The sequence below is a fragment of the Fukomys damarensis genome, unplaced genomic scaffold (assembly GCF_012274545.1).
Source record: "Fukomys damarensis isolate Sample0158 unplaced genomic scaffold, DMR_v1.0_HiC HiC_scaffold_33, whole genome shotgun sequence".
Classification (NCBI taxonomy): domain Eukaryota; kingdom Metazoa; phylum Chordata; class Mammalia; order Rodentia; family Bathyergidae; genus Fukomys; species Fukomys damarensis.
This window is the reverse complement of record NW_022900945.1, coordinates 6,583,009-6,594,725: the sequence shown is the minus strand read 5'-3', so window position 1 is coordinate 6,594,725 and position 11,717 is coordinate 6,583,009. Positions and strand designations below refer to the sequence as shown.

Below are 11,717 nucleotides of genomic sequence, written 5' to 3'. Positions count from 1 at the left end.
TTAAAAAAAAAAAAAAAAAAAAAAAAATTCTCAGGGAAAAAAGTCCCCTATAAGAAACCGAAGTAAACTTCGTTCCATTTGACAGGAGCAAAACCTGTTCCTAAAGCGATACACCACGGAGCGTGTCCTCCCGAATCACCAACATAGCCTTGCCGCCTATAAAGCGAATCCTATTATTCGTGGAAACATACTCTTTTATTTGCTGCATGAGTCGCAGGTAAAATGTACACAGAAGCAGGCAGCGTGGAAGGTGCACTCCTGCCACCTCCGCCCGTCCCTAAGGAGCACAGCTGTGCGGCGAGGGCCTTACCGTTCATGTACTTGGTGGCCGAGTACATGCAGACGTCTGCTCCCAGGGCCAGGGGCCGCTGCGGGACAAAGCAGGTTTTTACTTTCCGAGAAGCCATTGAAACCAGTACGTTTCCCCCTCCTGTCTGCAGCTCTTAATTCCACTCCCTCCGAGGCCGCGCGAACGGACTCTCAGGTACTCTCACCAAATAAAAGCGGAGTAGGAAACGTTGGGCCCCGCCCGGAGCGGAAAGCACGGGCGGGTGGAGGCAGCAGCGGCCCCGCACGCCCCACACCCCACCGGTTGAAGCCGCTGCCTTGGAAGTCGCCCCCGGACACCACGCTTCAGGACTCGTGAAACAGAACTGTTCACGGAGCCATTAGGCGGACGAGCTGTTCTGCTTGCGTTTTCAATGTTCAGAACCCTGTGAGGTGCTCTGCGATTATCCACAGTAGGTGCGTCACGACCTTAACCCCTACTGACTCTTTTATGTCACTAGTTTTGCCAAGCATAAAGTCACCTATAAAAAACGTGTTTGGGTTTTTTCTTCCTGCCTAATTTGGATGCATATTAATCTTCTACTCTTGAAATGTCTGTTAACAGAGGGAGTTAAAGTTACCACTGAACTATATATACTGTCAACACGTTTCCATGGTCATTTTCTTTCTTTTCTTTCTCTTTCTCCTTTCCTTCCTTCCTTTTCCTTTCCTCTCTCTCTCTCTCTCTCTCTCTCTCTCTCTCTCTCTTTCTGTCCTGAGGATTGAACCCAAGCCCTTCACATTGAGCTACATTCTCAGCCCTTTCCATTTTTTGTTTGTTTGTTTTCCATTTTGAAACAGTCTTGCTAAATGAGGAAGTCGTCCAGCTGGTTTAAAACTTGTGATCTTCCTGTCTCAACCTGCCAGAGTGCAGGGATTAGGGACCTCCACCACCACACTTGGCCTCACTTTCTTTTGAAGTGTCTGCCTGTTTTTGGATCTGATCAGCGGCATCTACAGTGGAGAAGGTATTAGCATAGGCTGCTATGGAACCTTTCCCTTTGGGGTGCTTAGAAAGTACGGTGGAAGGCATTACCCAGAGCACAGCCCTGTGATGACGTCTAAGGAGAGGGTGTTAAGGACTCTCTAGCACTAACTTGCTGTGAACTTCAGCCAAAAGGAAAAAAAAAACAATACCTGACATCTGTTGATCTCACCATGTGCCAAGAAGGAGGCTAACTCATACTTCACCTGGCCCAGGGAAGTACCTTAGAAAACACTTTACCTGACTCAGTAAAATCAGTGCCTCCACGGTGAGAACCACTGAGGCAGACCACTCAGATTTAAAAGCCAGCAGAGCCAGGCCATTCAGGACAGCATCCAGAGCTGCAAGTCCACAACTGCACACACAGTGGCGCATTCATTTTGCTTTTTGAGAGACCAGGAGAAAACACAGAGGCTGGGCAGAGCAGGAAGAGAATATAGGCAGTTTTCACCAGGCTCAGACAGTACATGGGCCTCTCCAGAATGTGATTCTGATTCACTCAAGAAGGGTGAATTCCAGTCCTTGGCATGGAAACGCGTTGTGAGTTTCAGAAATGCAGAAAAACTGGACCAGACCTGTTTTACTGGCGGGTAATTGAAGAAAAGGGGCTAGGTTTGGCCAGTAACCTAGGCAGGCCTGGGCTAAAATCATCTGTGCAATCTCTCTGCAAGTGCACAGAGCACGGTGACTCAGCCGAAGAGGTCGCAGGCAGCACTCACTGCCCTAGCAGGGCTGGTGTACAGCTTGGGATAAGTGAATCCAAGTCTGAAAACCACCTGGGATGAAGAGACGAAGCCAGGAGACTTTCTGGCTTGGAAACAGATTCTTACCTGGCACAAGGAACAGCCACACACATCACGAGCCACAGGTAGGTGGCCCACGAGGAGCTCTGAATGCGATGTGGCCAGGAAGTGTTTCGGGAAAACAAAATAAAACACAGCAGTGACTCCGCACAGAGTCGGGAGGCATGAAAACATGAAGCTGTGCTCTGTCCATGAACCCACTCCCCGTGATGAATGCAATCCGTACTCACTGCAGCGCGCACTGATAAAAGCAACAGGAAAGACAGCGGGGCGGGAGGGCAGGCTCACGCACGAGCTGAGGACCAGGCTGAAGCAGCTGCAGGGACCCAGAAGAGAAGGGGCGGTGAAGAACTGAGCTACAAACATCTGGAGCAAGGAGCAGCGATTTCGGGAATTCTGCAGGATGAAGACAAAAAATAGAGGAAGCGCGCTAGGTACGAGTACAGCAGAGAGAAAAGAGCAAGGACAAGGTAGCATCTCACTGAGGAAGCGGAGTTTGGCTTCTGTGAGGAAAGGGAGGGAGGACAGAGGGGAAAGCACAGCGCACGAAGCTGAGTCTTGGTGCAGCCTCCACGTGCATCAGCAGGTGAGCGGATAAAGAAAATGTGCTGTGCTCGCACCACGGAGCACTACTCGGCCGTAAAGATGACTTGAGTCATCTGTAGGAAAATCGACGCGCCTTGAGACTATAACGCTAAGTGAAACAAATCAGACACACGAGCTTCAACATCACGTGGTTTCTCATAAATGAGGAACACAAAATAGAAGCAAAGAGTAAAACAAAAGACAGGGGATAGGAAGTAAAGACAGAGATCTTTGGCAAATGGGAAGGGAATCAAGGGATGAAGCGGGGAAGGGAATGAAGAAAGAATTGAGAGGAGTTACGCACGTGGACCAACTCTACACAGGGAGCGTAGACTTTATGTACTGCAAACATGGACTCATACATAAAAACATCAGAAAATAAAGGGAAAGGCAGGCGAGTTGATCATGGCGACTCTCCCAACCGATCTAACAAAAAGATCAAAGACAAAGAAACCAGGGTGTGGGAAGTGCAGAAGAAAAGGAAGGAAGTGGAGAGCTGTGCTGAGAGACGTCAGGGTGGAGTCGTGGGCGGGAAAGAGTCCATCTAAGGGAGGGGCTCGCATCTCCTCCAGAATTCCTATGCTGAAACCTAATCAGCAAAGACACGGGGTCAGGAGTGGGGTCTTCGTTCAAGAGAGCAGAATGGAAGAGAAGCCCCTGAGAGCTGCGTGTGGAGGTTCACACCTGTAAAGGCAGCACTGGAGAGGCTGAGGCAGGAGGATCAAGCTCAGCCTACCAATATAGTAAATTCAAAGCCGGCCTGAACTACATAGTAAGATCCTGTCTTTAAAAACCAACCAAACAGGGATGTAGCTCAGTGCAAAAAAGATCCTAAATTCAACCCCAACTACCCCACACAAACACACAGGTATCATAGAAGATACCCAACAAGGTTTGAAAATACATTTACTCATGGTAGAAAAGGTCAGATTTAATTATTTGCCTAATTAGCAATTGAGATTAGATGATCAGATTTCAGAAGTCCAATAATGAATGAGTTTGACATTCCTAGTTCCCCCTCTTCGACTCCGGGGGGGTCTTGCGTGTGGTCCGCAGGCCGCTCCCCAAGTGTACTCTCACCTACCTGGAAGTAGGCCGACATGAAGGTGTTGTCCACGACCAGCAGGATGTCTCCGTGCGCGTGGACAACCTTGGCACAGGCTGCGATGTCGGCGAGCTTCAAGCTGGGGTTGGTGGGGGTTTCCAGCCAGACGAGCTGGGTGATAGTTCACAGTTAATGGTTGGTAGAAGCAACAGTTTCCAGAGAGCACCGCACAGACACGAGCCAAGTGCCCGGTGACAGGCCGGGGCTTTTTGTTTTTGTTTTTTGGTACCGGGGATCAAACTCTGGTCCTTGAGCTTGTGAGGCAGGCTGCAGGACCACTGCGCTAAATCCCTGGCTCTCTGGGGCTGTTGCATTAGAGCAGAAACACGGGGGCTCAGGGCTCGCATCTCAGCCACACCCACCCTACAATCCCTGAGAGGCTGAAGCTGGGGTCCCGAGCCTCCGCCTCCACCTCCGCGCACTTCCACAGCTCTGTAACCTTCCTCATCCCTGTGGTCTGGATGGAGCACAAGGAGCAAACACCCACTGTGGAGTGGCTTTGTTGCTTCTGCTGCTTCCTCTGCCATGAACCGTCACTGCCCCTCTGCCACCTGCCTCGGAGCCAGCTGACTGTGGGCTGAGACCTCCACGGACTCTTGGCCAGATAAACCTGTTCCCCTCTAACTTTCCGTTTCCCGTATTTTGTCTCCGCAACAAGAGAAGAGTGCACTGGCTCACTTCATTTTCACAGCTGCCTTTTGAATGAAGCCAGCAGTTAACTTCATTTTACAAATGAAGACACAGAGACAGTGGCCAGTTTGCCCAAACTAACACACCAGCTATGATACAAGATCAGAGTTCGAACGTCACTCCAGAATTCACGTGTGAATTCCTAAGCATGAGGCTGGGGAGATCCAGCCTCTGTTAATCCAGTGGCTGTTTCCAACAGTTTGTAATGAGATTCATTACTCAGAAAGCAAGACGTCACAGAGAAGGTCAACAAAACTGAAAACTGGCTAAATTACTTTGGTTCGCGGTGTAATTGCTTCCTCGAGCAATTTGGTTTTGGAGCAGTCGACAAAAGAAATCTTTAATCCAAATTCAGCTGCCACCCTCCTGAAGTATCGGTTTGTACCTGAGGCAGAAAAGAATCAGATAAGACGGACAGGACAGTATCCAAAAATGTTCGTTCCTTATAGATATAAACATGTAAAGTAAGAACAAACTGGCAATCACTGTCAAAAGTGCAACTAAAAGCAATTTCAGTGAAGTAGTTTAGCTATCTGGTATAGTAGAGAATAGCAAGGCTTCAGTCAAATAAAACACACATGATACCCACAACGAGGTACAAGCAGAAAATGTTTGGTGGGAGGCTGAGGCAGGAGGATCGCTGCGAGTTCAAGACCAGCCTGAACTACATAGACTCTATCTCAAAAAACCAAACCCAACAAAATATCCAGCCTCTATTTTCAAACACTAAGTGGCTGGCTGCCTGAAACATTAATAGTTTTTTGTAACAATATCATCTACGTCATCAGATCTAAATTAACTAATGATGATAAAATGTCCCAAATAAATATTTAGTCTGATTATACTTTGGTAACAGAAAACAATTGGTTGCTATTCTTTGTACTTTCTCAATATTTTCGTTATGTGGCTCTAAAAGTACTTTTAATAGATAAAATGAGATAATGTAAATCTGATTTTTATTTAGAAATAAGACAAATCATTTAACATTGAATAATTTATATTCTAAAAATGTTCTGAATTCTATGTTTTAGATTTACAAAATTTAAAGAAAAAATTGCAACCACTGATAGTGAAAAAATAAATAAATAAATGGCCAAAAATAAAATGGACTTTTGAAGTTATACAGACTGACCCTAGGAAATATGATTGTGAAAAGGATGTAAAGGATTGTTAAAAATCAACAATGCTCGGGTTTTTGTAGGCCATGAAGGCTTTTTCTTTTTTCCCTTTGTTTTGATTTGTTTTTTGAGAAAGGGCCTCACTATATAGCCCCGACTGGCCTTGAACTCACAGGGATCCTCCTGCCTCAGCCTCCTGAGTGCTGAGATAACACAGGTGTGCACCGCCAAGCCCAGATGCCATTAGGTTTTCCTAACACACTATAAAATACCTAAAGCTTGGAGATCTCTATAATTTCAATTTAAAAACTACTACAAGGACCCAAGGTATAATATAAAAACAACATGCAAGGGATGAAATAATTACTAGGAACGAGTCCTTTCCTTCAAAGAACTTGGAGATCTAACTTTTTGTTCAGATAAGATAGATAGAATGATAATATTCTACAAGTCACATTTTATGTGTTTGGAAGCACCTGGAATTTATATGTGCATTTACAAACATTTTTGCTGTTGTTTTGAACACAAAAGCCACTCTTGCAGCCGGGCGTGGTGACACACGCCTGTAATCCCAGCACTTGGGAGGCTGAGGCAGGAGGATCGCTGTGAGTTCGAGACCAGCCTGGGCTATATAGTGAGTTCCAAGTCAGTCTCAACTACATAGTGAGACCCTGTCTCAAAAAAAAAAAAAAGAAAGAAAGAAAAAACCCTCTTGCAGCTGGTGGTATTGGTGCACACCTGTAATCCCAGCATTTGAAAGGCTGAGGAAGGGGGATCCCTGAGTTTGAGGCCAGCCTGGGCTCCACAGTGAGCTCAAGGCCAGCCTGAACTACATAGCGAGGCCTTGTCTCAAAAATCCAAACCAAAACAATGACCAAAAAAAAATCAGTCTTCCCCACCCCCAGGAACAGCCAACATACTAACTCTTAGTAGCAGGAGTTCTTTAATTTGGGTCCATGGCAGGCTCAGATGGTCAGGCTGTGAGAGCATGGAAGTGAAAATACTACACACTGGTTGTAATCATCAAAAGATTTGGGGGAGAAGTTCTTTATACCTTTCAACAGCTTTCCAAAAGGTTCTCTGAAACCAAAATAAAAAGCAAAACCAGGGAGGGACCGGAAGGGTTCAGTTCACTTGGTAGAGTTCACTTTTTCTGCAGTTAGGGATTTTAAACCTTTGAACAATGTCCCTTTCAGGCTGTCTTCTCAGAGCGGAATACACCTAAGAGTTGCTGGGGTCCTACATCCCTTATTCTACAATTCCTCTGATGAGCACAGTAAATGCATGCAGTGCATAATGATTATATTCACCGTAGGGGTTGGTATATGTACATAACCCATCTTAATTCTTTTTACTTCCCCTTCCAGCTGGACTTGAACTCACTACGTAGCCCAGGCTGGCCTGAAACTCATGGCGATCCTCCTGCCTCAGTCTCATAAGTGCTAGGATTACAGATGTGCATCACACCTGGCTCTTAATCTCTCTGTTTTTTGTTGTTTTGTTTTTTTCCTTTGTTGTTGTTTCTTGTTGTTTGAGACAGGATCTCGCTATTCCATTCAGGCTGGCCTTAAATTCACTATGTAGCCCAGGCTGCCCTGGAACTCATGGTGATCCTCTTGCGTCAGCCTCTCAAGTGCTGAGATTACAGGTGTGCACCACTACGCCCGGCTTTCTTAATCTCTCTTATAAGCAGTCCCAGGCCTCAGACCCTCTGAGTTTATGTCACTCCTTTGCCAAGTCTGAGCCAGCCCCACTTCTGAAAGACAATATGTGAGCAGTACTACCAGCACACTTGCTGACAGAACTCAGAGCTCGCTTTCCTGTCTGGGCGCAGAGGGGCTGTACCTCCGTACAGGTCGTCCATGCAGACCACCTCGTCTCCCGCTTTTAAAAGGTGCATGATCGTCACGGTGGCTGCCAACCCCGAAGCAAAGGCCAAACCTGAAATGAAAATCCAGTTAGCTCCCGCCAGGACAGAGGGGGACCAAACCGCCGCAGGATTTGCTTGCATTATTTCTTCACGTCCTTCTCTCTGCTGACACAGATCAAGGGTAAACTAGCTTTAAAAGACACACACACGCGCACGCACACACACATGCACAATGTGGACGGGTGCTTGGTCGTACATCAATTCTGCCTCAGTTATAACATTTCAGTAAAACATTTCAAAGGAATAATTCTTTGCAAAATGTGAGATAAAGGCTCACTGCCCATTAAATTACAGTTGTTAAAAAAAATTGTTTTGAGAAAAGGTCTCGCTCTGTAGTCCAGGCTGGCCTCAAACTCTCTGCAAACCTCCTGCCTCAGCCCGGGACTACAGGTGGGCATAACCACATCCGGCTACGGGTTTACAGTATTAATCTAAAGAAATTTCAAACTCAAGGACTACAGCAAAAAAACGATCCATTTTTCAATGCATGGATATGCAATATCACACCCATATAACATTTTTATATGGAATTTTTAAAGAAAAAATATTTTAGTTTAAGTTTTGTTTATTTGCTTATTTGTTGAGATAGGGTCTTGCTATGTAGTCCAGGCTTTCCTTGAACTCTTGGGATCCTCCTGCCTCAGCTTCCCAAGTGCTGGGATTACAAATGTGCAGCACCTCGCCAGGCCTTGAATGAGTGACTCTCTTTTTTTCCCAAGTGCATCTTGCCTCAGGCGTGTTCTCGATACATTTTAAAGGGCTCTACGGTGAAATCCTGATCACTTACTGTACTTAGCCTCATCCAGCGCTGCCACTGCTTTTTCCAAGCAGTTCCTAGTGGGGTTTCCAGAGCGGCCGTACACAAAACCCTGAAGAGGAAGAAAAGTCCGTTTAAAGGGCTTCTCACTTAGTACCAGCGCCCTCCCCCGGACATCCCACCGTGACGACTCTCTGGTTTAGTGTCTGCTCATCCTGTCCTGACTTAGGGTAGAGAGCATCCTGGCTGGGCATGAGGGCGGCCACAACCACGCCAGACCCAATCAGCTGAGCTGGTGCCACCCCAGCATTTGCAAGAGCCCGCTTCAGTGTCTGTGCAGTGGGGAGTGTAGAGGTACGGGGTTCAGGAACGCCTGTGCCGGGCACAGGAGATTCCTGGCATGTTTAGCCACTAGGTGAGCGGCAATTTTTAACATTACTGTTGTTATTCTGTTGGCCTCATCTTTTCTTAGTAATCTGTGGACATTGGGAAAAGGGGGTACCTGAGCCAACACAGTGACCTAACTCTATTTGCTTTCCTAAGAAGTAAGTCACATCATTTCTACAAACATACAAGAAGACACTGTCTATCAACCGACCCTACAAGTACGGGGACATTGATCACGGCTCTTTGAATTGGCTCAAAATGTAGGGAGTAATTCTCAACAAAGTACCTCCATGTGATACTTTCTAAAAACTTGTATTATACTCAGTGTTCATATTCATCTGGTATTTGTTTCATCCTCAAGACCTTGGTAGTAAGGGGGGCCCAATGACACAGGACCTACAGAGCCTGAGAGTTAAAGCCCCGGGCCCTAACACAGATGAAAAACCTGTCATTTTGTCCCCTGACTCATAAAGCACGTAACGAAACACAACCACTCTTTACCCTGTGTTGCTGATTCAGGAGCTCCTGCTATAAGTAATAATTTTTCAAGCTTTATTGCATTGTCTCCTTGTTCCTGACGAGCCGAGCAGCACACTTATTTTGTGGGGTCCCAGGTACCCTCACTGCTACCCATCAAGACCTCCTCACGGCCAACCCACTGGGGAGCAAGGAAGTGGCTGGATTCACGTGGCTACCACCCAGAAGGAGACCCTACCCTTCCGTAGAAAGGCCTCGTCTACCCAAGAGCTTTTGAAGTATTAGGAAAGAATTAGACACTTCTCGTGCAGCTCTTCAAATTCCCCGTGGTGCCCTTAACTGACTTTTCTAAAGACAACAAACAGAGTCTGGTAGAGTTCATCACCACTCCTCGCTTTCTGAAAACATTACTACTGTACCAGAATGACTAACTTCTGTACTAGATTCCAAAGCCCGGACAGCCGCATGTACAGTAAACCCGCATACGAAAAAGACTGCATGCTTGGAAGAGTCACTGTACACACTCAGATTCCAAAATACAGGAGCAAAGGTGCCTAAGGCAACTGGAGAAACGCCCTGAGAACTCCTCCTCCAAACAAAGGTTGAAGACTCTAAGAATCATACTTAACACATGAAAGTTGTTTCCAAAGATTAATCAAGGTTCAGGACTTGTAAAGTTGAGTTACCTATTTCTCCCAAGTTTCAGCAACTTGTAAATGCTCCGAGACCCACCTGGTTTGCCCTCAAAAAGAACAAGAGCTGTATGATTAACAAAGACCTCTCTCTCTCTCTTTTTCTCTTTCTCTTTCTCTCTCTCTCTCTCTCTCTCTCTCTCTCTCTCTCTCTCTCTCTCTCTCTCTCTCTCTCAGGCTTTACATGTCCTTTACAAGTCTGGGTGAGTTCCTTGTCTATAAAAAGTCCCTAATACCTGTCCTGTCCTCTGAACTGGCTGCTGCAAAGATCAAATGGAAACAGTATGAATGTCAAATGCTGAAGCACCACTCAGGAGTTATTATGCACATTGTAGCTTTGCAATCACCACCGACTCCTGGGGTAGATATTATTATCCTCATTTGCACAGAAGCAGGTGAGGCTTGGAAAGCTTAAATAACTTCCTCCAGTAGCCAGCTCAGAAGAAGCTATGTCCTTCCCATATGTCGAGAGAAGCCATATGTTGCTTAATGATGCAACAGGTCAGCCAGGGGTGGGGGCCCTGCGTGGGCCGTGGACCATGGCTTCAGGCCCAGTTGGAATCCAGCTCTCACAGCTGTTCACCAGCCCTCAAATTCAGCCGTTTCATCAGAAAAATGAGAATTTATTTCAGAGTAGGGTCATTGGGATTAAATGAGTCACTTCATCTAATGTATTTCATGACACGTATAACATAATACATAAAACATATATTTTATATACATGAAAAAATGTGTCTGTACCACACAGTAGGGGCTCACCTATTAACCCAATGTAGCTATTTGGGAACTAGCTTAATTCTAGGAAAGTTATCAGACCCTTAATCTTTTTAAGCTGACTCCTTACTACATCTTTAAATCTTTTGCTACTGAAGGTAACTCAAAGAAGCCCCCGTCCCCCCCCCCCCCCCGCCGGCCGGCTCACCGCGTGCTGGCCGGGCGCGTCCTGCTTGAACGTGGTGGACAGCGCGATGGGCGGCACCACGGCCCTGGAGCGCCACTGCTCGGGGTCCTGGCCCGCGTGGATGGCCCGAGTGGCAAAATGAGGGAAGCGAGGCAGGAAACCCAGGGCGGAGGCGTCTTCTTTCTGCATGCTGAATGCAAAGGAAGGAGAAAGCGAAAAGCCAGAAAGATCGAACTAGGAAACCGGGCTGCCAGAACAGGCTTCAGGGAGGCGACGGAACCGGACCAACAGAGAACCGTGGGAGTGAGGGCGCAGGAGTCGGACACCTTCGCTAGCCAGCTATATTTACAGGCCGCTCTCAGGGGAGGGGCCATCGCGGACCAATGAGAGCCGGCCTCGGTGCAGTCCCCGATCCTCATAGGTCGAAAGCGGGGGCGTCTCTTCCCGCCCCCTGCCATAGGCGCTGCGCCGGGTGACCGCCCTCGGGGCAGAGTTCGCCGCGGAGAGAGGCCGGCTTGGCTCGGAAACCGCCCCCGCTCGGGTAGACCGGCCACACACACCCTGCTCGGGCTGCGCGGCCCCTGACCCGGCCCTTTGTCCCGGGGCGGGGTGGAAAGACGCGAGCTCGGCAGGCGATCGGGGCGGCCCCGCGGGCTCTCGGTAACCATGGAGACAGCGTGTCACTTCGAGGGCAGCGGGTGGCAGTGTACGAGGAAGATCGGCGCCTGCGCGGGCTGCCTGACAGCTGCCCGTCACGCGCGGGAAAAGTAACGGGGCGCTGAGGCCCCTGGCCCAGACAGCGTCTCACTGTCACGCGGGGAGCGGTGACGTCCTTGCAGGACCGGGACGGCTTTCCGCCTCACCGGCTGCGCACCTGCACCCAGGGCCGCGCTTGGCCAGGAGCAGGCCTTCAAACACAGAATCTCCTTGTTCCCCCGAACAATACAGACCTGACCTACT

At 47.9% G+C, this 11,717-nt stretch overlaps 1 protein-coding gene across 3 annotated transcripts in view; it reads right to left on the bottom strand.

Moving 5' to 3' along the window:
- The window catches only part of Cth (cystathionine gamma-lyase), a 38,680-nt gene extending 27,580 nt beyond the window's left edge, over positions 1–11,100 (bottom strand). For all 3 annotated transcript variants that reach the window (XM_010605120.2, XM_010605118.2, XM_010605119.2), the window contains exons 1-6: positions 10,779–11,100; positions 8,331–8,412; positions 7,459–7,554; positions 4,771–4,880; positions 3,785–3,916; positions 311–368 (exon numbers count right to left, since the gene is read on the bottom strand). In XM_010605120.2, coding sequence (XP_010603422.1) covers positions 311–368; positions 3,785–3,916; positions 4,771–4,880; positions 7,459–7,554; positions 8,331–8,412; positions 10,779–10,946 — 646 coding nt within the window. In that variant the 5' untranslated portion in view covers positions 10,947–11,100. The remainder of the gene's footprint in view (positions 1–310; positions 369–3,784; positions 3,917–4,770; positions 4,881–7,458; positions 7,555–8,330; positions 8,413–10,778) is intronic.
- Positions 11,101–11,717: the final 617 nt, after the last annotated feature.